The sequence below is a fragment of the Pongo abelii genome, chromosome 4 (genome assembly GCF_028885655.2).
Source record: "Pongo abelii isolate AG06213 chromosome 4, NHGRI_mPonAbe1-v2.0_pri, whole genome shotgun sequence".
Lineage (NCBI taxonomy): Eukaryota > Metazoa > Chordata > Mammalia > Primates > Hominidae > Pongo > Pongo abelii.
In genome coordinates this window covers 141,184,240-141,204,515 of record NC_071989.2, presented here as the reverse complement: position 1 = coordinate 141,204,515, position 20,276 = coordinate 141,184,240, and the positions used below count along the sequence as shown (strand labels likewise).

The following is a 20,276-nucleotide window of genomic DNA, read 5'->3' as shown; positions in this document are numbered from 1 at the left end:
TAGAGGATCTGGGTTTGGGTTAGTGGTTTTCAAGAGGGTTAAAGAAGCAGAACTTTCCTTTGTGCTGGATGCTGTCAGGAAGCAAGAGTAATTCTATGATTGGGTATATTAATAAATCTTAACTAGAAAGAGGAATGATTAGTGAGGCTAAAGCTGCAATTGGTAAAGAAGCAGCAGGTACTCACATTAGCTAGGACAGCAGGCACTCATATTAGCTAGGTCATTTTTGTGACTTGGACAATGTTCATGCTTTTGTATGTGTTAGACATGATTAGAGTGCTGTTGTTTTTGTCTTGATCCATCCTAGTTAAAGAATGGCCCTGTCTCACATTGATGCCCTGTGAAATGGCTTATGTCCAATGGGACAACACTAAGGCCTTGCTGTGAATGTCAGGTCAAATTCTGGCAACATCAAGGTCCAGCTGGGGCTTTCAGATGTTAGGGGTTACTTTTCTCTTTCTCAGAACAGAAGAGGTTAAGAGAGACGTGGGTAGGCGGGATTTCAGTTTTCTGGGGACTTAGGCAGAGAGTTGCTTATTGTGTAGAAGAGGTGAGCGGTAGGTGGGTGGAGTGGGTTAATAAGAATCGCTCTGGACTGTGTCCCCATGGTCCCTAGCAGAGAGTTGCTGTAGTGTGTGCAAGAGGTGAGCGGTAGGTGGGTGGAGTGGGTTAATAGAATTGTTCTGGACACTGTGTCCCCACAGTTTTCAAGAAATATAAGTAAAAAACATAAGCTTTTTTTTTTTTTTTTTTTTTTTGACACAGAATCTCACTCTGTTGCCCAGGCTGGAATGAAGTAGCAAGATCTCGGCTGACTGCAGCCTGTGCCTCCTCAGTTGAAGCAATTCTTGTGCCTAGGCCTTCCAAGTAGCTGGGACTAAAGGTGCGTGCCACCATGTCCAGCTATTTTTTTTGTATTTTTGTAGAGACAGGGCTTCGCCATGTTGCCGAGGCTGGTCTCGAACTCCTGAGCTCAAGCAATCTGCCCACCTTGGCCTCCCAAAGTGCTAGGATTACAGGCATGAGCCACCGCTCCAGCCAACATGAGCAATTAAAATTTTTTGTTGTTGTTGTTTGCTGGGCTGTCTTTCTTCTATTTTGATGCTGCTGTGAGACTCTGTGGATCAGGGTCTTAAAAACATTAAAAGTCTTTCAGGCCGGGTGCGGTGGCTCATGCCTGTAATCCAGCACTTTGGGAGGCCGAGGTGGGTGGATCACCTGAGGTCACGAGTTTGAGACCAGCCTGGCCAACATGGCGAACCCCGTCTTTACTAAAAATACAAAAATTAGCTGGGCATGGTGCCCGGTGCCTGTAATCCCAGCTACTCGGGAGGCTGAGGCAGAGAAAATTGCTTGAACCCGGGAGGCGCAGGTTTCAGTGAGCAGAGATCGGGCCACTGCACTCCAGCCTGGGCGACAGAGGGAGACTCTGTCAAAAAAGCAAAGCAAAACAAACGACGAAAGTCTTTCAAAGCCAAAAGGTTCTTAGGCACTGTCTTAAAGCCTAGGGCTCCAGCTGAAGCTGGTGCCTGAGTCCAGATGGTGTTGAAGAAGGAGCAGGGCCCAGAGGGCACCACTCTCAGAAGTTGGGCTCAGGTGTCTCCTGCCTCCGAGCCCCAGAAGACCCAAGAAGACAGAGTTCCTCAGGCTCCCAGTGTCCCTAGTAAGTGGCAACCTTGACTCTTGGCCAGAGTTCGGAGCCCTGGTTATTAACACCAATAAACCTTTATTTGCCAGGGATACTACCATGGGAGGACACGGCCCCTGAGCCCAGCCCTGCTGATCCTGTGGGAGGGGGAGGGCAGCGGAGGACAAAGGCAGAGACCTGAGAGCTGGAGAGGCTCATCAAAGGGCCCCCAGCCCCTCTCAGGAACGGAGCATTTGTTGGCAGAGTGGTATTCATAGGACAGAGTTTGGAAAGTCGGGGCAGGGGAGCCTGAGGACACAGCAAGGAGAGCTCAGTGGCAGGTGCAGGCAGAGCGTTCTTTGGAAAATGGAGATCCCGGAAGGTGAGGGCCTCGAGCGCCAGCGTCCAGCCTTAGTGGGTATGCGTATTCCAGCTCCCTAAGGACCCACTCAGGACAGCTAAGATGCACACAAGTCCAGGGGCTTCCCCGTGCTCCGCCCCCCTCCCCCCCCCCACCCCGGTAGCAGGCTGGAGGGCCCAGACCATGCTGGGTAGTGGGAGAAATGGAAAGAAATGGGACAGGGAACAGGAGACAAGAGCCCATGGTGGGAGTCAAAGAGCTGGAAGAGTTTTGGAAATGGGGGTCTGGGGGTAGAGTTGATCAAGGGGCGAGTTACTCAGCGGGACAGGTGGGAGGCACGAGGCCCTGGCAGCTCTGTTTTCTTGGCCGGGTTTGGGGAGGAAAGCGGGTAGCCGTCAGGCGCCTAAGGGCCCGCCCTGGACCTCCCCACCGAGGGAGGTGTCAGGCCCCCAGGGACCCGGCCCCCGAGCATCACGGACGCGCTGGAGCACGGTGGGCGGTCGCCGTAGTCGCCCTCCCACCACCTCGCTCAGGCTTCTCCGGCTTGGGGCAAGAGGCCTGTGGCCCGCGCGGGAACGCACTGTCCACCCTCAGACCTGGGACTGGGCCGGCGCGCGGACGCTACCAAGAGGCTGCGGCTCCCGCCCCCGCGGCCGGACGTGGCGCCTCCCTTGCGGCCGCGGCCGGAGCCTGGAGGTGGGGTCGGAGTCAGAGCCCGGGGCTCTGATGTCACCGCGCGGCCGCGAGGGCTCAGGAGCGCGTCTCGGCGGGAGCCTCAGGTACGCGGCGGGGGCGGGGGAGCGGGAAGCGGGCGGCGGGGTCCGCTTCCCCCGGGAGGACGGCGGGGCTGCGGGCGGACGGGGGTGAGGAGCGGGTGGCGAGGCGGTGGTCGCGCGGCAGCCCAGGCGTCGTTCGGCCGGGACGTGTCCGGCTCGGCGCCGCGTCAGGTTGCGCCAGTGGAGTCGGACCCCAGCGCGCCTCTCCCAGCTGCAGAGCTGCGGGGCGGAGAGGCGGCCTCCTCTAAGCTGGCTGCGCGGCTCAGGGGCGCGGCCGGGCGCGCCGCGTGTGCCGCCGCCGCGCAGCGCGGTCTCACTCCGCCACCCTCCGCTCTTGCCCTTTGTCGCCAAGCATCTGGAGAAGCCGGGTCCTTCCTTCCCGGGCTCGCGCTGTCCCCTGCGCGCAATCCTTCCCCGACGGTGAACCCAACGGGAAAGGCCCAGAACTGCGCGGGGCTGCGGCCATCTGCTCTCTAGCCGCTCCGCGTGTCTCTGCCGCCCCCTGCGGCCGCCAGGGCCTGCGCCTCTCTCCCTCCCGTGCCTCGGCTCCCAGAGCTTGAACCCCAGGTAACCGGGTCTATCGACGCCCGCGGCCGCCTCTCACCGGGTGTCGCCAGCTTCCTGCATTTCCTGTGCATGGCACGGAGCTCGGGTCTCCAGAGACTGCATCTGGGGTGCAGCGACCGATGAGCCCGTAAACCAGTCGCACACTCGGAGCGCGGATGCTGCGTGGGGTGCGCTGTCAGCGCGGACAGGCTGGGAGAACAGGGGGACCCTGGGGACAGGGAGAGCCAGTGAACTTCCCAGAACGTCCGCCTAGCCAGACCTAGCTGCGGGTACTGGGGTTCGAGACGTGGTCCAGTACCCAGGAACTCATTCTGACAGGGAGACAGCGCCTACACAGTGAGCCCAGTACTGAGGGAAGACCCGCTGGGAGGGGCGGCCTGGATGGCCCCTCCACAGAGGGGTCAGATGTGAGGTGGCCTTGAGGGAGGTATGATCTAAATCCTGATCATTCGTTGTATTTGAGGCTGTCCGTTCTCCTGTGCCTCCTCGGTCGCCTTACCTGGGTCTGTTCCCATTGCCTTGGTGTGATTTTATCCACCGGAAACTGTCTTCAGCTATTTCCCTAGTAACCTCTAACTAAAAACCTGGGTCTTGCCTGGTCTACCCTCCCCTGCTGAAGTCCAGAGCCACATCCCAACTGCTGCCAGACTTGTCACAGACACCATGAAGCCCAGACTGAAGGAGCACTGGCCCCCTTGACAATTCCTCAGCCCCAGCTCCTCCTTTCAGACTGGTGCCTCCACCTGCCAGACCCTTAGCTTTGAAGGCCAATCTCATCTTCGTCTCCTTCCTCTCTGGCTCCTTCATTCAGGTGACAAGTATACATCAAATGCCCACCCCAACTCCCCCTCCCAGGACTCCAGTCTGGTGTCTTTCTAGCGGGAGTCTAGGTTGCTCCCTTTGCTCTGGAGAGGCTTGGCAAAATGCCTGCAGAGCTCCTTGAGCTCCACCTCTGAACTCCCTTTCAGCAGCAGGCACAGGCATAGCAGCCCAGCCCACAGGTGCCACTGCCACTGAGGCAGGGACCCCTAAGATATGGCTACCCCCAGCCACAGGGGATGGCTGGACTGCAAGAGGCTCCCTGCAGCCAGACAAGAGTGAAAATGCCTTGTCGTTTTGTGCTGAGGCCCCCCAAAACACACCAAAGCAGCTGGGCCCTCTTGGCATGGTAGGTTCTGCAAAGGACACACTGTGAGGAGCCTGTGTGAACATCAACCTGATAGAGCCACCAGTGCAAAAACGTCTTCAACAAGTTACAGTCAATAAGGAAACACATGTGTAGACACATTTTTATTGCCCATTCAAGCTGTTTTTATTTGCTGAATTCAGAATGCTTTAATATAGTAACTCACAAATAAGATAGATTTTCATAGATTTTCAAGACCTCTTTTGAGGAAACATCTTGTATTTGGTGATCCCCATCTGTAGCTGCAGCAAGCCAAAATGGGCAGGATGGGTGGCATGAGCTAGTGCTCCCAAGCTGGACTCAGAAAGAGTAGGAAGAGAAAGGGCTAATGTCTGAGCAGTCGGGTGGGCTTCCTAGATGAGGTGACTGTCCTCCCAGGAGCTGCTACTCAGAGTAGTTTCTTGTCCTCCTAAAGTTTAGAGTGGAAATACTTTGCAAAAGAAGTCCCCAACCCTAAGTGTAAGGGCTAAGATCCTGGGCTTAGTAGGCATATACAAATGCCCCCAGGTGGGTGACATCAAGATGTTCTGGTCCTAGGTCTGCTGAGAGCCTCTCCTGGGAATGTTGGCGTACTGTCTTTCCCTTTTAGGAAACACCATATCCTCCTACCACTACCCCCCATACTTGCCCTAACCAGCAATCTGTAACATCCTCAGCCTCAGGGATGTGGGTGGAGGGTGACTCTGAGCTCCAGATAGTGTCTAGGAGGCTCAAATAAGCCTGCTTTTTGGTCCTCACCCTAGCCGTGGGCCACCCTACTCTGCACTCCCTACCAAGCAGCTCAGAGAATGCAGGCCAGCCCCCCAAAGTCTCCATAGTTCATAGGGAGCCCCAAACCTCAACATTGCCCTTTCCCAAGCCTCAAAATTGCTCTTACCCTGACCCAGGCACACCCACTCAACTCTTACCCTTGATCCCCCTCCCAGGACCAGAAGGGATTGATTTCTGGTCAGTCCTGCCCCAAGCTGTGCTTGCCTGCTCTGTTTGTACCTAATATTGCATGAGGAACCTGGCCAGTGTCTGTGGTGGCAAGTGCTTCACCCATTCTGTCCTCTTCCCCAGAAAAGACTAATAGGGAGAGAAGAAGGGTGTGCAGAAGCTAAAGAACTCTCTTCCTTCTCTACCAAGGCCACCCCTACATCTACTCCTTGCAAATCTGTTATTTCCCTTGACATTCAGCAAATGTTTGGGGTTTTGTTTTGTTTTGAGACAGAGCCTCACTTTGTCGCCAGGCTGGAGTGCAGTGGCGCGATCTCGGCTCACTACAACCTCCGCCTCCCGGGTTCAAGCGATTCTCCTGCCTCAGCCTCCCAAGTAGCTGGGACTACCGGCGCGTGCCACCATGCCGAGCTAATTTTTGGTATTTTTAGTAGAGATGGGGTTTCACGACGTTGGCCAAGATGGTCTTGATCTCTTTACCTAGTGATCCGCCCACCTCGGCCTCCCAAAGTGTTGAGATTACAGGCAAGAGCCACTGCACCCGGCCCAAATATTTGTTTAACATTGACTATACGCCAGGGACTCTGCTGGGCACTGAGAGTGCAGCAATGAGGAAGAGCAGGGCCCGTTCTCAGGAAGCTCAGGGGTGGGAATGGGAGGAGGGAATCAGAAGCAAGCCAACAGGGACAGTGTGGGGTGGGGGTCAGCTCAGCACACTGTAGGGGTCCCAAAAAATGAGGAGACCTCTAAGCTGAGTCCTACAGGAGAAGCAAGAATAGAAGCAGGGCAAAGATGGGGGTCGGCCCATCATTCCTAGACGAAAAGCAGAGTTTGAGAAGTGGGGACCAGATTATTTTGGAATCTGCCAATAGTGTGTGGGGAGGTAGAGGTGACTTTCCCATAGTGGAGTGTGGGCCTCTTTGGAGGATTCAGGCTGTTGGGGAATAGGAGGGATGGTAAACTGCCTTTCAGCAGGGCTTGCTTCTAGGAAATTGATTCTGGCTGCAGTGAGCGTGGAGGCAGGCCTGGATTCCAGGCAGGCTTCTGCCGCGCCCCAGCTGTGTGGTCCTGGACAAATCATTTCCCCCTCAGAACCTCATTGTCCTCGTCTGTAAAATGCAGACAGCAGTTGCGACGATCAAAATAAATATTTATATAAAGCACCTGGAACATAACAGGCACAGAGGGAGGGAGGAAGGCTGTGAAGCTGCCTCTGCCCCTTGCCCTGGGTCTTCCCCCACCCCTCCTTTCTTAGCTCCCCTGAGGTCACAAGAGTGTTCTTGACCATTGTTTATCAGGGAAAGATCACATGGAGAAGCCAACAGAGCGGCCAGGAAGCAGCCTGGGTGGAACAGGGTTGGGGAGGAAAGGAACATGGGTACATTCTCAGCGTTCCAGGAGGTCTCAGGGTAAAGGCTGCTTGTGTGGGCAAGGGGAGCCCGGCAGGGAATGAGCTGGTCCCAATTCCTTCCCCTGAGCTGGGCCCTCAACCTTCAGAGGTGCTCCCTGGGACTGGTCCTACCTCCTCTGCCACCTCTGATGCCAAGGTGGCTCTGCCAAAATCTGGGGGATGCCAGCGCTTGTGACGGTGTGACCAGGGAGGGGAAGTGTAAGCGTCTGGCCGTCCGTGGTGGCGGGGCCAGCAGGCTGTCCCAGCCCTCACCCGGAGCTCCTCACCCAGCACCACATCTGTGTTTTCCCAGGACCCACGCAGCCAGCCTCAGCACTCATCCGCGCAGCCATGGAGGCCCTGGGACCTGGAGGCGACCGCGCCTCCCCGGCCTCGTCCACTAGCGGCCTGGACCTGTGGCATCTGTCCATGCGCGCGGACTCGGCCCACAGCTCTTTCTCCGCAGCCTCCGGCGGCCCCGAGCCGCGCACGCAGTCGCCGGGGACAGACCTCCTTCCTTACCTAGACTGGGACTACGTGCGCGTAGTTTGGGGCGGCCCGGGCCCCGCCCCGCCCGACGCTGCCCTTTGCACATCCCCGCGGCCCCGGCCCGCCGTCGCCGCCCGCAGTGGGCCGCAGCCAACAGAGGTCCCGGGGACCCCGGGGACACTGAATAGGCAGGCCACCCCGCTGCTGTACGCGCTGGCGGCCGAGGCGGAGGCCGCGGCACGGGCTGCCGAGCCGCCCAGCCCGCCGGCCTCGAGGGCCGCCTACCGCCAGCGGCTTCAGGGCGCGCAGCGGCGAGTGCTCCGGGAGACGTCGTTCCAGCGCAAGGAGCTCCGCATGAGCCTGCCCGCCCGTCTGCGGCCCACTGTCCCAGCGCGGCCCCCGGCGACTCACCCGCGCTCCGCCTCACTCAGCCACCCGGGCGGGGAGAGGGAGCCGGCGCGCTCCCGGGCTCCTGCGCCAGGAACTGCCGGCCGGGGTCCCCTCGCCAACCAGCAGCGGAAGTGGTGCTTCTCGGAGCCAGGAAAGCTGGATCGTGTGGGTCGGGGCGGTGGGCCGGCGGGGGAATGCCTGGGTGAGGCCTGCTCCAGCTCTGGCCTCCCTGGGCCCGAGCCCCTGGAGTTCCAGCATCCGGCGCTGGCTAAGTTTGAAGATCACCAGGTTGGATGGCTGCCCGAGACGCAGCCCCAAGGCTCCATGAACCTGGACTCCGGGTTCTTGAAGCTCGGTGATGCCTTAAGGCCCGGCAGTCGGAGTCGGAGCGCTTCAGGCGAAGTCTTGGGTTCCTGGGGAGGATCAGGAGGGACCATACCCATTGTCCAGGTATGAAGTCAGGAGATGCAGGCTGGTGAGGGGAGCATCTGGGAAACACAACTTGAGCCACATTTCAGTCGACTGTTCACCCTTCCAGGCTATTCCCCCAGGAGCAGAAACCCCCAGACCATTGTTTCAGACCAGACTTTCCAGGTGAGAGACACAGACCACTCTGGACCAAGTTAGGGGGAAGCAGCTTGCATAGCTTTTGCCCAAAAAATGAAAGGACTTCCTACCTACCCTCAGTCTGAGCCTTCTGGTGATTTTGCAAATACCCTACTGTCGGCCTGGTGCAACACCGAGAGCTTCCTTCCACTGTGGTCACTATGGGGTCCCTGCCTCCAGGTTCTTGCCTCAGAAGGAGGCTGCGGTGGTGTATCCTGCAGAGTTACCCCAGAGCAGCCCTGCCGACGGTGAACAGAGGGTCTCAGAGACCTGCATTGTGCCTGCCCGGCTCCCCTCCCTTCCTGATGAAGTGTTCCTAGAAGAGGCCCCGCTGGTCAGAATGACATCACCACCAGACCCCCATGCCTCCCAGGGGTCCCCAGCCAGGTAATTCCCTCTTGCTTCCAAGCATCGTGAGGCACCCCCCTGACACACACATCTACAAAACACTAGAGGGGTGGGAATGCTCTCCTAGCTGGAGCCTGGGATTCCAGGTGATGGGGGTAGGGACAGATGGCCCTTGGAGGCCACCATTTGTTTGTGGCTGGAGCTTTTTCTGATTCAGTGTCTTTTCTGCTTCCAGTGTCCATGCCTCTGACCAGCAGTATGGAACTGGCTTAGGCCAAAGAACTGGCCAGGCTACAGTCCCCCCAGAGTACCCGCTCCATGCGTGTCCAGGAACTGCAGGGGCAGATGACTGCTGGCAGGGGGTGAATGGTTCTGTAGGTATTTCCAGGCCCACAAGCCATACCCCCACTGGGACTGCAAATGATAACATCCCAACTATTGACCCCGCTGGACTGACCATCAATCCCCCCACAGCTGCAGAGAGTGACCTCCTCAAACCTCTCCCAGTTGATGCCTTGGGACTTTCAGGCAATGATACTCCAGGTCCCCCTCACAATACTGCCCTAGCCAGGGGCACTGGCCAGCCTGGTTCCAGGCTCACATGGCCCAGTCAGTGCGTCGAGGAGCTGGTTCAGGAGCTGGCCAGATTAGATCCCTCTCTATGTGACCCTCTTGCTTCCCAGCCCAGCCCAGAGCCACCCCTGGGCCTGCTGGATGGACTGATTCCTTTAGCAGAGGTCCGGGCTGCAATGCGGCCTGCCTGTGGGGAGGCTGGAGAGGAGGCTGCCGGTACTTTTGAGGCAGGGTGAGTGAGGGGTACTAGGGATTCTGGACACCGAGCCCCTGAAGTTGGGGACAGGAAACTCAGGGAGCTCTGGTTTTGTTCCCAGGTCCTATCAGTTCAGCTTCACCCAGCTCCTGCCAGCTCCTCAGGAGGAGACAAGGCTTGAAAACCCTGCCACCCACCCTGTGCTTGACCAGCCATGTGGCCAGGGGCTCCCTGCACCAAACAACAGCATCCAGGACAAGAAAGTGAGTGGAGAAGGGCTGGTGGAGGCTGGGGGTGGGTAGGAGCCCAGAGCCTGGGCAGAGAAGTCATGAGCCTGGCCCCAGCCTTGAGCCTTCCCTGCAGGTGGAGCTGGCCGCCGTCCTCCAAAAGATGCTTCAGGACCTTCACACGGAGCAGGAGCGGCTGCAGGGGGAGGCACAAGCGTGGGCCAGGCGCCAAGCGACTCTGGAGGCTGCAGTGCGCCAGGCCTGTGCCCCTCGGGAGCTGGAGCGGTTCAGCCGGTTCATGGCCGACCTAGAGCGCGTGCTTGGCCTTCTGCTGCTGCTGGGCAGTCGCCTGGCGCGCGTGCGCCGCGCCCTGGCCCGGGAGGCCTCGGACAGCGACCCTGATGAGCAGGTAAAAAGGGTTCAGGTTGCAAGCGAGTAGGGCGGTGAGGGGCCTGCTGTCTCCGGCTGGAACCATTCCGGGAGCGGCGGCGCCCTCACCCGGCTCACGGCGCCTCTTCCTGCGGCTCCAGGCCTCCCTGCTGCAGCGACTCCGGCTCCTGGAGCGGCAGGAGGAGGACGCCAAGGAGCTGAAGGAGCACGTGGCGCGGCGCGAGCGGGCCGTGCGGGAGGTGCTGGTGCGAGCACTACCGGTGGAGGAGCTGCGCGTCTATTGCGCCCTGCTGGCGGGCAAGGCCGCCGTCCTGGCCCAGCAGCGCAGCCTGGACGAGCGCATCCGCCTCCTTCAGGACCAACTGGATGCCATCAGGGACGACCTTGGCCATCATCCCCTGTCTCCCAGCCCGGCGCGGCCCTCAGGGACCTGTCCTCCAGTTCAGCCGCCCTTCTTTCTTCTCCTTACATAGTTATAGGTGGAGAGGGTGGGGTGCACCGCCCCTACCTCTCACCCACGTAAGTGGGGTGATGCTGATTTAGTCTCTGCTTTTCCCTTGAGGGATTGGGGAGGACCCAGGCCAGGCCTTTCTATGATACCCCTCCAGCTGGGCGCGGTGGCTCACGCCTGTAATCCCAGCACTTTGGGAGGCCGAGGCGAGTGGATCACAAGGTCAGGAGATCGAGGCCATCCTGGCTAACATGGTGAAACCCCATGTCTACTAAAAATATAAAAAATTAGCCGGGCGTGGTGGCGGGCGCCTGTAGTCCCAGCTACTCAGGAGGCTGAGGCAGGAGAATGGCGTAAACCTGGGAGGTGGAGCTTGCAGTGAGTGGAGATCGTGCCACTGCACTCCAGCCTGGGCAACAGAGCAAGACTCCGTCTCAAAAAAAAAAAAAAAAAAAAAAGATACTCCTCCAAAGTGTTCTCATGTGGCCTCACCAGGCCTTGTGGATTATTTGGTAATTAATTTATGGATCTTAAAAACTGCAGTATTCCCCCATTTCGTGATGAGTGTGGGGCTGGCAGGGGTTGGTTGGAGGGAGGAGAGAAGACAGAGGAGCACTTAAGGTGCAAAGCAGCCTATTTTTTCTTCAATAAAGATTGTTAAGAAAAGTGTGTGTGTCACCTGCAGCATAGCTGTGGGAGGAGTGAGAGGGGTCTTGTTTACACAGTCACCAGCCCTGGCTGACTAGAGCAGAAGAGGGATTTGCTGGCAGAATATCAGTCAACCCTGCCAATGTCTAGTTAGTCTGGAGAACCTGGCTTGAAAACAGGAGGGACCAGGGGAATACTGGGCTTTCAACTCCACTGTCACCAATATTTCCTAACTGTTCCAGTGACTGTGTCACAGCCACAAAGGCCTAGGTCTGATTGGCTGAGTCCGGATTCTGTAGCTGGTTTCTAGCCAACATCCCAGCATCAGTAGAGAAGTAGGAGTCCTGTCTCCTTTGAAGACTCAAGCTACTGAAATGGGCTCAGATGCTGTGCTGCCTAAATGCCCTGACAAATATTCAGAATACTTGGACATCTGGGGACATTCATTCCAAGACCCAGAAAGCACTTTCTTCTTCCAGTTATGTTATCAACACTGTTTATCCTCCTCTCCTTCAGAGATCCCACTGGCTCAGCCAGGCCTGAGGCGGGCAGTCGAGGGTGGGAGCTGAAGGTGAGGGGTGGGAAACCTCAAGACCCTCCATGCTGGGACTAAGGACCTGGAGACATAGCAGTGGTTGTAATCTGAGGGTGGGCCATGGTTGGGAGTGGGAAGTTGGGGGCTGGAGTGGTATGATACGTAGGACTCCTCAATTTGTGCATCCACCCCATGTATATAGAATCAAAGTTAGGTTCTCAGATATACATGTTGAAATCTGCTTCAGCCTTTGTAGCTGCAAATGCTGGGGCCAACAACATTGTTCCACAAATATTCAGTGTATTTTTGGAAGTTGGGCACATTAAAAGGCGTGTTTATGTGCATTTATAGCCAAGTGACCCCCAAGTGAGAAATCTGTGCTCCTGGGCTTGTTTTCTGATGCGTATTGTCACCAAGTGCAACTGGTTGGGAATTTTAAATGGTTGTATTCATACCAAAAGCGTTTGTTATAACAGTTGTGCTATTGAGCACAGAACAATGCTCACATTATGCCTTTTTATAAAAAACATATGGGGCTCCTGCTGAGGCCATTGCGAGTTCTAACATTATGCTTTGCTTTGCCCCTTTAAACACAGTGGGCAGGGCCTCTGCTCCAAGGTCTTCAGCCTAGTAAACACACCCAGAGGCATGTTCTGGATGGAAGCTACTAATTTCTGCGTTTTGCCCTGTATGGACCCTACTGCATTATTCCTTTGTGGTATTCTTAGAAACACAGCTACTTGGGAGGCTGAGGTGGGAGGATCACTTGAGTCTGGGAGGTGAAGGTTGCAGTCAGCCGAGACCGCGCCAATACACTCCACCACTTCAGCCTGGGTGACAGAGACCCCATCTCAAAAAAAAAAAAAGAAAAGAAAAGAAAAAAGAAACACAGCTAACATATCCATTAAGCCAATGGGAATTGTGTATTTCCAACAAAGCATCCCCAGTCCGGCTGGGCGTGGGAAGCACGGGGGTAGGCGTAGGGGCATCTGCCATCTTCCCATTAAACTGGACTTTGTGCGCTGGGTTTTTCCGTGGGGAAATAAATATGAGGCTTTTGTGCTCGTCCTTGCCAGATCAGGAGAATCCCCAAAATAAGGCCACACCTCCTGCAGTGGACCTTCTATCTTCCCTCGGTCTTCTTGCCCCAGTTTTCTCCCTTCCATATCGTTATTTCTCCAGAGGGCAAGAATGAGCTCACCATATTTGTTCCGTATCAGCACCAGAGACTTCAAGACTTTGTGGGGACCAGAAGCCCGGTGAACTGACCCTTCAGGATACTGCCAGCAGAGGGCGCTGTCCTCATGGTGAAAGCTGGTACCTACGCTTCGCCATTCGCAGCTTCTCCAGCTTACCAGGCCCTCTGGGCCAGCCACAGGGACTTTGACTTGCCCTGCTGAGCAGTTAGGCCCGAAAGCTGGAGCTGAGCCTTTTGCTTCTTTCAGGAAGAAACTGACCAGCCAGACAGGGAAAGGCTGGCTGTCTTTGCCACCGGGCCTTTGTTGGAAAGTTGCTGGCCAATGACAAGTGGGAGAGAGGGCAGTCGGGGAGAGGGGTGTGGGGGGATTTAAACGGTACACTGATTAAATCATATCCTCCTAATACGGATTTGATCAGTGCACTTTTTGATTTCGAACATCAGTATCAAAAAAAAAAAAAAAAAAAAAAAGCCTTGCGTAGTCTCCCAGGGTGAGAAAGCGGGTTGCATGGGTCCCTATAGGGGTATCTGCCCCCCATCTCCTTTAGCCGCCGGCTCCCCTGCCCCATCCTCCTTCCTGGCTGCCTGCCGCGGTGCTCTCGGGCTTTTGGGGGAGCACAGGCTGCGGCTGGCATCGTTGCTGGGCAACAGGCGGCCCCGCGGCCGCCTCCCGAGCTCGCTTATTCCGCCCCCGCTGCTCCTCCTAACGTGGATTTAATCAGTGTACTTTTTACCTTCAGGCTGTAAATTAGAAACGGAACAGGGAAGCCATGTTCAGCAGTGCCCGAAACCGGCGCGCAGTCTGTCTTGAACATCCTGCTCGGCACAAAACGTACCCCTGAGAGCGGCTGGCGCAAACCTCAGGGCTCCTCATTGGAACAAATAGCCGTTCTGTGCATTCACATGTAAACCAGGAGCTCAGGAAAGTTAGGTCAAATGTGGTTGAGGGCTGCAGAGAGAAACAGGTGAAAGGGGCATTTGGGGGCCCAGGAATGCGGGAGGCGGCAATTGCTGAGGACCCCATAGTGTTGCTGTCTGCCTAGCTACAGCGTGGAAGGTCACAATGGAAGTTTACCTGTTGTCTTTGATGTTTAAATCAGCACCCACTTCCCACGAGGAGGATTTTTTTTTCTTTGAGGAGAGAATCTAGATCTCGATGTCTCTGCTTTCTTTTCTCTTCCCTGCAGGCACACCTGAGGCACCCCGGCCCCAGGTTGAAGTCCGGAGGTGTGGCAGTTCCAAACAGGTGAGGCGGGTTCAAGGCAAAAGCTATCTGGAGAGCAAAAGAGAACCTAAGTATAGGCCAGGCGCCTATAAATGCGGGGTGACTCTCGCCTGTAATCACAGCATTTTGGGAGGCCGAGGCGGGCAAATTGCCTGAGCTCAGGAGTTCGAGACCAGCCTGGCCAACGTGGTGAAACCCCTGTCTCTAACAAAAGATTAGCCAGGCGTGGTGGTGCACGCCTGTAATCCCAGCTACTCGAGAAGCTGAGGCACGGAAATCGTTTCAAGCGAGAATCGCTTGAACCGGGGAGGCAGAGGTTGCAGTGAGCCGACATCCCACCACTGCAGTCCAGCTCAGGTGGCTGAATAGCAGTGGGAGTAGGAATGCTAGAGGAATGTGAGTTTAGAAAGACATTATTTCTATTTTAACTAAAGTGATATGTACAGAATATGGGATAATTTCCCTCTTGTGGGAATACATTTTTCCTAGTAGAGTCAATTGTTACTTATGTATACAATCACTAACATGTTAAAAGAATGGTGATCATGGCAGGGCGCGGTGGCTCACGCCTGTAATCCCGGCACTTTGGGAGGCCAAAGCAGGCAGATCACCTAAGATCAGGAGTTTGAGACCAGCCTGACCAACGTGGCGAAACCCCATCTCTACTAAAAATTCAAAAAATTAGCCGGGCATGGTGGTGCGTGACCATAATCTCAGCTACTTGGGAGGCTGAGGCAGGAGAATCGCTTGAAGCCAGGAAGCGGAGGTTGCAGTGAACTGAGATTGCACTACTGCACTCCAGCCTGGGCAACAGAGCGAGACTCCATCTCAAAAAAGAAAAAAAAAAAAAAGAATGATCATGTAAAGCAGATCCACAAATCAGAGCTATTTGGTTTTGGGATGCAGCCATTTACCCCCTGGAACCAACTCGGCACCCCACATTGGTGTTGCAGTTCATAAAGAGCTCTATCCACTCATTCCATGTGCTCTTCCTTCCCCCACAGCCTGTGAAATAGGTACAGAAAGCCTTTTGTCCCATAGACAGGGAAGATGGGGTTTGCGGAGCTGGGTGACTTGCCCAAAGACACTAAACGAGTAAAAAGGGCTGAGATGAGCCCACCCTGCTTCCTGCAATAGGATAGCAGACAGTGTCATGAAAAAGAGCACCAGGAGACTATTCCAGCTCTGCATTTACTAGCTGTGAGGCCTGGACAAGTAACTTATGACTTCTCTAGGCTTCAGTTTCCTCACTTTAAAATCGAGATACAAATAGTACATACCTTATAAACTTGCGATTAATACCTGCAAAGTGTTTAGAATTGTGCCTGGCACTTAATCAGCACAGGTTATACAGTATATGCATCACCCTGGATCTCCATTAGGTAAAGGAGACATGCTGAAGAATAACCTTCAACCTCCATTAAAGGATATGTAAAACTTTACTTAAAAGCTTGCTATGGATATGACTCATACCCATCTACATCAACAATTCTCTCTCATTAAAAGGAGTGATTTCATCCCTGTGACAATTCTTGTCAGCTAAATTGCCTTCACAATTATTTTGTTCGTGTTGAAAATGCCCTTCTAACAGTGTGCCTCCTGCTAGGTGATATATTATTCTTAAAAACTTTCCATATGCGTTTGAAACTAGAATTTCTTATCGGCTTACCTTATAGTTGCAGAAAGCTTTGGCCTGCAAGGAAAAGCAGTGTTTTCTAACACCTGAGCTTTAGGTATATTGATCCTAAACTCTCGCTAAATGTTTTACTTCACTTGGAAGACTTGCAGCACACTCTTCTGAAACACATAAGATTCTTCTGGCAGTTCAGATGACCCTCCTCATTTAAGTGTGCAATAAACATTAGTTATTGTTATTACTACTTTGCTGGTTTAAATGTTGTCTTTATCAAGGCAGGTCATACCTGTGTCTGTGACCTTTGTCTGAGGCCCTGTCTCAGTCAGGTGTCTCTTTTACCATGGAAAATCTCCAGTATTTTATTCTGTTTTCTAGACTGTCAGCTACTCCAATTGCTATAATTGTGTCTCCCACAATTTTTCGGCAGAGGCAGAAGATTTAATTTGCATTTTAAAATAATTTATGCAGAGTTCCAGGCAAGGAAGGTGGGGAAGGTCACATCAGGGCCCACATTTATCTACAGTTCTCCATTACGATATCCATGTGTGGTTGACTCCTTTACTTTGCAGAGCAATCCAACTTCTTTCAATAACAGAATGCTTGAAAGAGGCAGAAGAATGAAGGAAAAGAAATTAGATAAAAAGAAAAGAAAAATACAATAGCAAAAACTGTAGAATTTTTAAGGGAAGTACATCACCACTCAAGCGGAAACAAAATGGAGGACTGTTTATTTCATTGCTCAATCAAAACATTCCATGAAAGACTGCCTTAAGTAATTTCAAAGGCTTCACTGATACATATGGGGGTGGGGAGGGAAGCTCCACTACCCCGTGCCACAAAACTATTTGATATAACTAATGACATGCAAACACAATTTGCAAAAGCAGAGCATTATCACAATATGATATTTAAAAAATTGATTGAGTAAATAGATTTCATATCTTTAAAAACATAAAATAATTACACTGTATTGAGCCTGGGAAATCTTGGCAATATCTACAAACTTTCTCATTTATGGATAGGAACAAAGGCCCAGAGAAGTTAAGCCACTCATCCAAGCTCACTGAGCAGAGATTCTGCATTTGCTATTTTGGAATAAGTTGTCTACTTTCAAATGTTTTTTTAAAATGGGTATTACATACTTTTTGTTTGTACAGAACAGTCATATAAAATAGTTGCTCCTTAATTGTATCCATTACTATTTAATCGCTCATTTTTCTGTCATAATACTATTACTTTTTTTCTTTTAATATTCACCTATTGCACTGAAAGGCTCCACTGGATTTGAAAACCAGATTCAGAAACATGGCACAAAGGTGCAATTCACAAACCACAATTTTTAAAAAAAATTAAGTATTCATGCCAAATCAAAATAGCCACCCACAAGTGCCAAACACATGTTCATATTTCATGATGGAGACAACCACAAATTAAAAGTATCTGTCAAAATGTCTCTTTTCTCTAAGTCACCTTTACTTTCAAGATGTACTTGTTTGCAAATATTTAGCATTCACAGTACAACTGAAATTAGTTACATTCATAATGGTCACAATCATTATTCTGTGTTCAAGACTCCCCAGAATCTTGATTGCCTAAAATGAGGTAGATAAACTTTTAAGTTTGTTGGTTGGGATTAATTTCCTTTAGATCTTGATCATCTATTTTTTAAATAGAATTCCAAAGTATTTAGCAAAAAAATTGAAAATGTCTAAGCACTTTGCCTAAAAGTGGAAAAATATAATTCCAAAAGGTTATTATGAAAGTTGCTTTACCTCATTTCAATTTAAAAACAGAATAAAATCATCAAATTACAAAACCACCACATATCTTAAAGCTGACAACCTAACATCTTTCAACATTTAAAGAGACCCTTGCTCTAGTTCTGGCTTGAGATTGTGTAGCTGCAGAGGCATCAGGTGAAGACATTCAGGGGCCAGACCAGCTGCTGCCCCTTAACCTTTGACCCTGGATTTCAAGTTCCCTCTAGAGTTCAGGCCTGTCTCCTGGAGTTCTTTATAGGAAGCTCTCACTGATTTCTCAAATCCCATCTTTGGAGATGGGTCATGCTTCAGGAAGAAGCTGGAGGTGCAGGCCCATCTGGGTAAAACAGGCTGCCCTGGACAAAGCTGGAAACAGAATGAGGCTCCAGGCGTTGATTGGGCTGCAGTCTTGGGTGGGTTTGGACTGCGACGAGCAGGCAACGATAGATCAACCAGGTGGTAGCCCCAGGGACCTTCAGGTTGTTGGAGGCAAACTGGGCACTAGACCAGCTAAAGGCCCCGGAGTAGGTCGACGAGAGATTTCTGAGAAGGCTGGCAGACCACCGCGGATCTTTGTCTTTTTACGTGGAGCCATGGGCGAGGCGCTCAAGAACTTGCTGAAGGAGCTCGACTTCTTCAAGCCTCGGGCCAGGTCCTGGAGCATGAGGTCGTCAGCCAGGACGCCCAGAAATGCACTGGTGGTAGAACTGAGGATGGTGGCGGCCACCTGTACGGGGCGCCTGGCAGCAAGACTGCCACTTCCACCACCGGTCGCATCTGGCTCCGTGGTGCCTCGCAGGCCTGGGTCGCCAAGAAGGCGGCGTAGCGCGTAGGAGGAGCCGGGCCGCAGGTACTGGTAGGCGCGACGCCCGCTGTGGTCACGCACGTGCACCTGGGCACCCAGACGCACCACCAGCAGCACAGCAGCGTCCTCGTGGCCGTGCAGCGCAGCCAGGTGCAGCGGCGTGTAGCCGCCATGGGAGCGCGCGTTCACGTCGACAGGTGCGCCACTGCGCCGCGCGACCTCCACCAGCTGCAGCGCCATCTCGCCGTCACCGCTCTTGGCGGCCCAATGCAGGGCCGTGAAGCCAGACATGAAGTCGCGCTTGGCCGCCAGGCCGCGGTCGCGCAGCAGCAGCCCGTGCAGCTGGTGGGTCCAGTGGCCCCCGGCCGTCCGCACGAGCCACTCGTGCTCGGACGGCTCCAGGGGCACGGCGGACGGCGGCGGCGCGGCGGGCACCTCCTCGGCGTCGGGGCTCAGCAGACGCGGGCCGGCGCGCGACAGGCGCCTCAGGTGCGGGGAGCGGCCCGGGCCCAGGCCGAGGCCCAGAACGGACTCCTCCACGGAGAGCCGCCTCAGCAGCAGAGGGGAGCTCCGCGGGCTGGGCTCCTCCGACAGCTGCCGGCGCAGGCCCTGCTCCTCCGTCCGGATGCGGAGCGTGGCGGGGGCCGGGACGCAGCGCACGGGCAGCATACAGGGCTTCTGCTGCGGCGGCCCTTTCGCTGCCCCGGGCCCGGGCTCTGGGTCTGGCGGATCAGAGCAAGGCGAGGCCACCTCAGAAGAGGCCCTAGGCGGTGGGGCCGCGTCTGCGGAGGGTCTCTCGGTGGCCTGGGCTAGCTCGAGGGCTGGAAGCGGTGGGTCGGCGGACAGCTCCCCGGGCGGCTGAGCGGGCTCGGAGGCCGGCCCCCCCGGGGTGTCCTGTGGCTCTGTTGGCAGACCCAGGTCCCCTGGCGGCTCCACTGGCCGCGGCACCGGGACCAAGGGCGGAGCTCCCGGGGCAGAGGCGCCCCCCGGCCAGACCAGAGTGGGCTTCGACGGCTGGGCCGCTGCCCCCAGGGGGCCGAAGGGTGCGGGCTCGGGCTCCGGGGGCCGCGGCTTCTTCCTCAGCACCACGAACTTGACGCCGTCGAGCTCCTTCACCACCGCCACGTTGTTGACGAACTGCTTGAAACGGTCCCTGCGGGCGGCGCGGCCCCGCGGGTCGCCCGCATCGAGCAGCGGCTTGAAGCGGCTCAGCAGCTCGGAGTTGCGCACCTTCCCGCCGTGCTCCTGCAGGAAGCCCAGCACCGCCGCCTGGCTCACCCCGGCAGCCGCAGCGGCGGCGGCGGCGGCCAGCGCCATGGTGGGGCCCTGGGTTCCTGGCTGCCGGGGCGGGTGGGCGCCGCGTCGCCGCGGGACGCGCGGGAGCGGGGTTCCGGGAGGCGCGGCCGCGCTCACCTGGCGCCTTCCCCGCGGCCGGCCGGGCGTGTCCCCGAAGCTGGACCTCGGTCGCGCCGGTGCCGCCGGGCCGGGGCGTCTCGGGGCGAAGGGCGCCGGGGGCCGCGGGGAGCGCCCACCCCCAGCGCCCCGCCGGGCCCCGGCCTTCGGGGTAGGTTTCTGCCTTTGTGTTCTGTCCAATGGGAGCCGGGTTCCATCCCCCGCGCCGCGCTCTCCTTACAGGTGACAGCTGCCCCCGCGATGCAGAGGGAACCGTAGCAGAAATTCCCGCCGCCCCCCGCCCGCCCCGGAATTAAAGGCGCAGCGCTCCAGCTCTGGTCCCGGTTGCTAGGTGGGTGTGTTCCCTAGGGACGCCGCGGTCGGCCAAGGAGGAATGGATTTTTAATCCTTTAATAAAACACCAAAACACCTTTAATAAAACTGCAAAACACTTTTTTTTTTCAAAACAATCCTTTTTTTTTTTTTTAAAGGTCGTCAATACCGCTCCAGTTTTTTGTTTTTTGTTTTTTTTTTTACTGCGTTTCATGCAGGAAAACGGCT

The 20,276-nt window shown here is 55.1% G+C and overlaps 2 protein-coding genes across 4 annotated transcripts; one reads left to right on the top strand and one right to left on the bottom strand.

Annotated features, from left to right (window-relative positions):
• Positions 1-2,425: 2,425 nt before the first annotated feature.
• Positions 2,426-11,182, top strand: SHROOM1 (shroom family member 1). Of its 3 annotated transcripts, XM_054555939.2 has the most exons (8): positions 2,431-2,767; positions 7,160-8,175; positions 8,264-8,319; positions 8,512-8,718; positions 8,915-9,484; positions 9,570-9,711; positions 9,812-10,084; positions 10,206-11,182. In XM_054555939.2, exons 2-8 carry the CDS (start codon positions 7,198-7,200, stop codon positions 10,536-10,538), a joined length of 2,559 nt encoding a protein of 852 aa, XP_054411914.2. In that variant the 5' UTR covers positions 2,431-2,767; positions 7,160-7,197; the 3' UTR covers positions 10,539-11,182. The 3 variants fall into 3 exon arrangements, with proteins under 3 accessions (XP_054411916.2, XP_054411914.2, XP_054411915.2); XM_054555941.2 differs by lacking the exon at positions 8,915-9,484 and having other exon boundaries at positions 2,426-2,767; XM_054555940.2 differs by lacking the exon at positions 2,431-2,767 and having other exon boundaries at positions 5,849-8,175.
• Positions 11,183-16,469: 5,287 nt separating this feature from the next.
• SOWAHA (sosondowah ankyrin repeat domain family member A) lies at positions 16,470-19,960 on the bottom strand. Its single transcript, XM_024247340.3, has one exon. The coding sequence runs from the start codon at positions 19,638-19,640 to the stop codon at positions 17,994-17,996; it is 1,647 nt and encodes a 548-aa protein (XP_024103108.3). The 5' UTR covers positions 19,641-19,960; the 3' UTR covers positions 16,470-17,993.
• Positions 19,961-20,276: the final 316 nt, after the last annotated feature.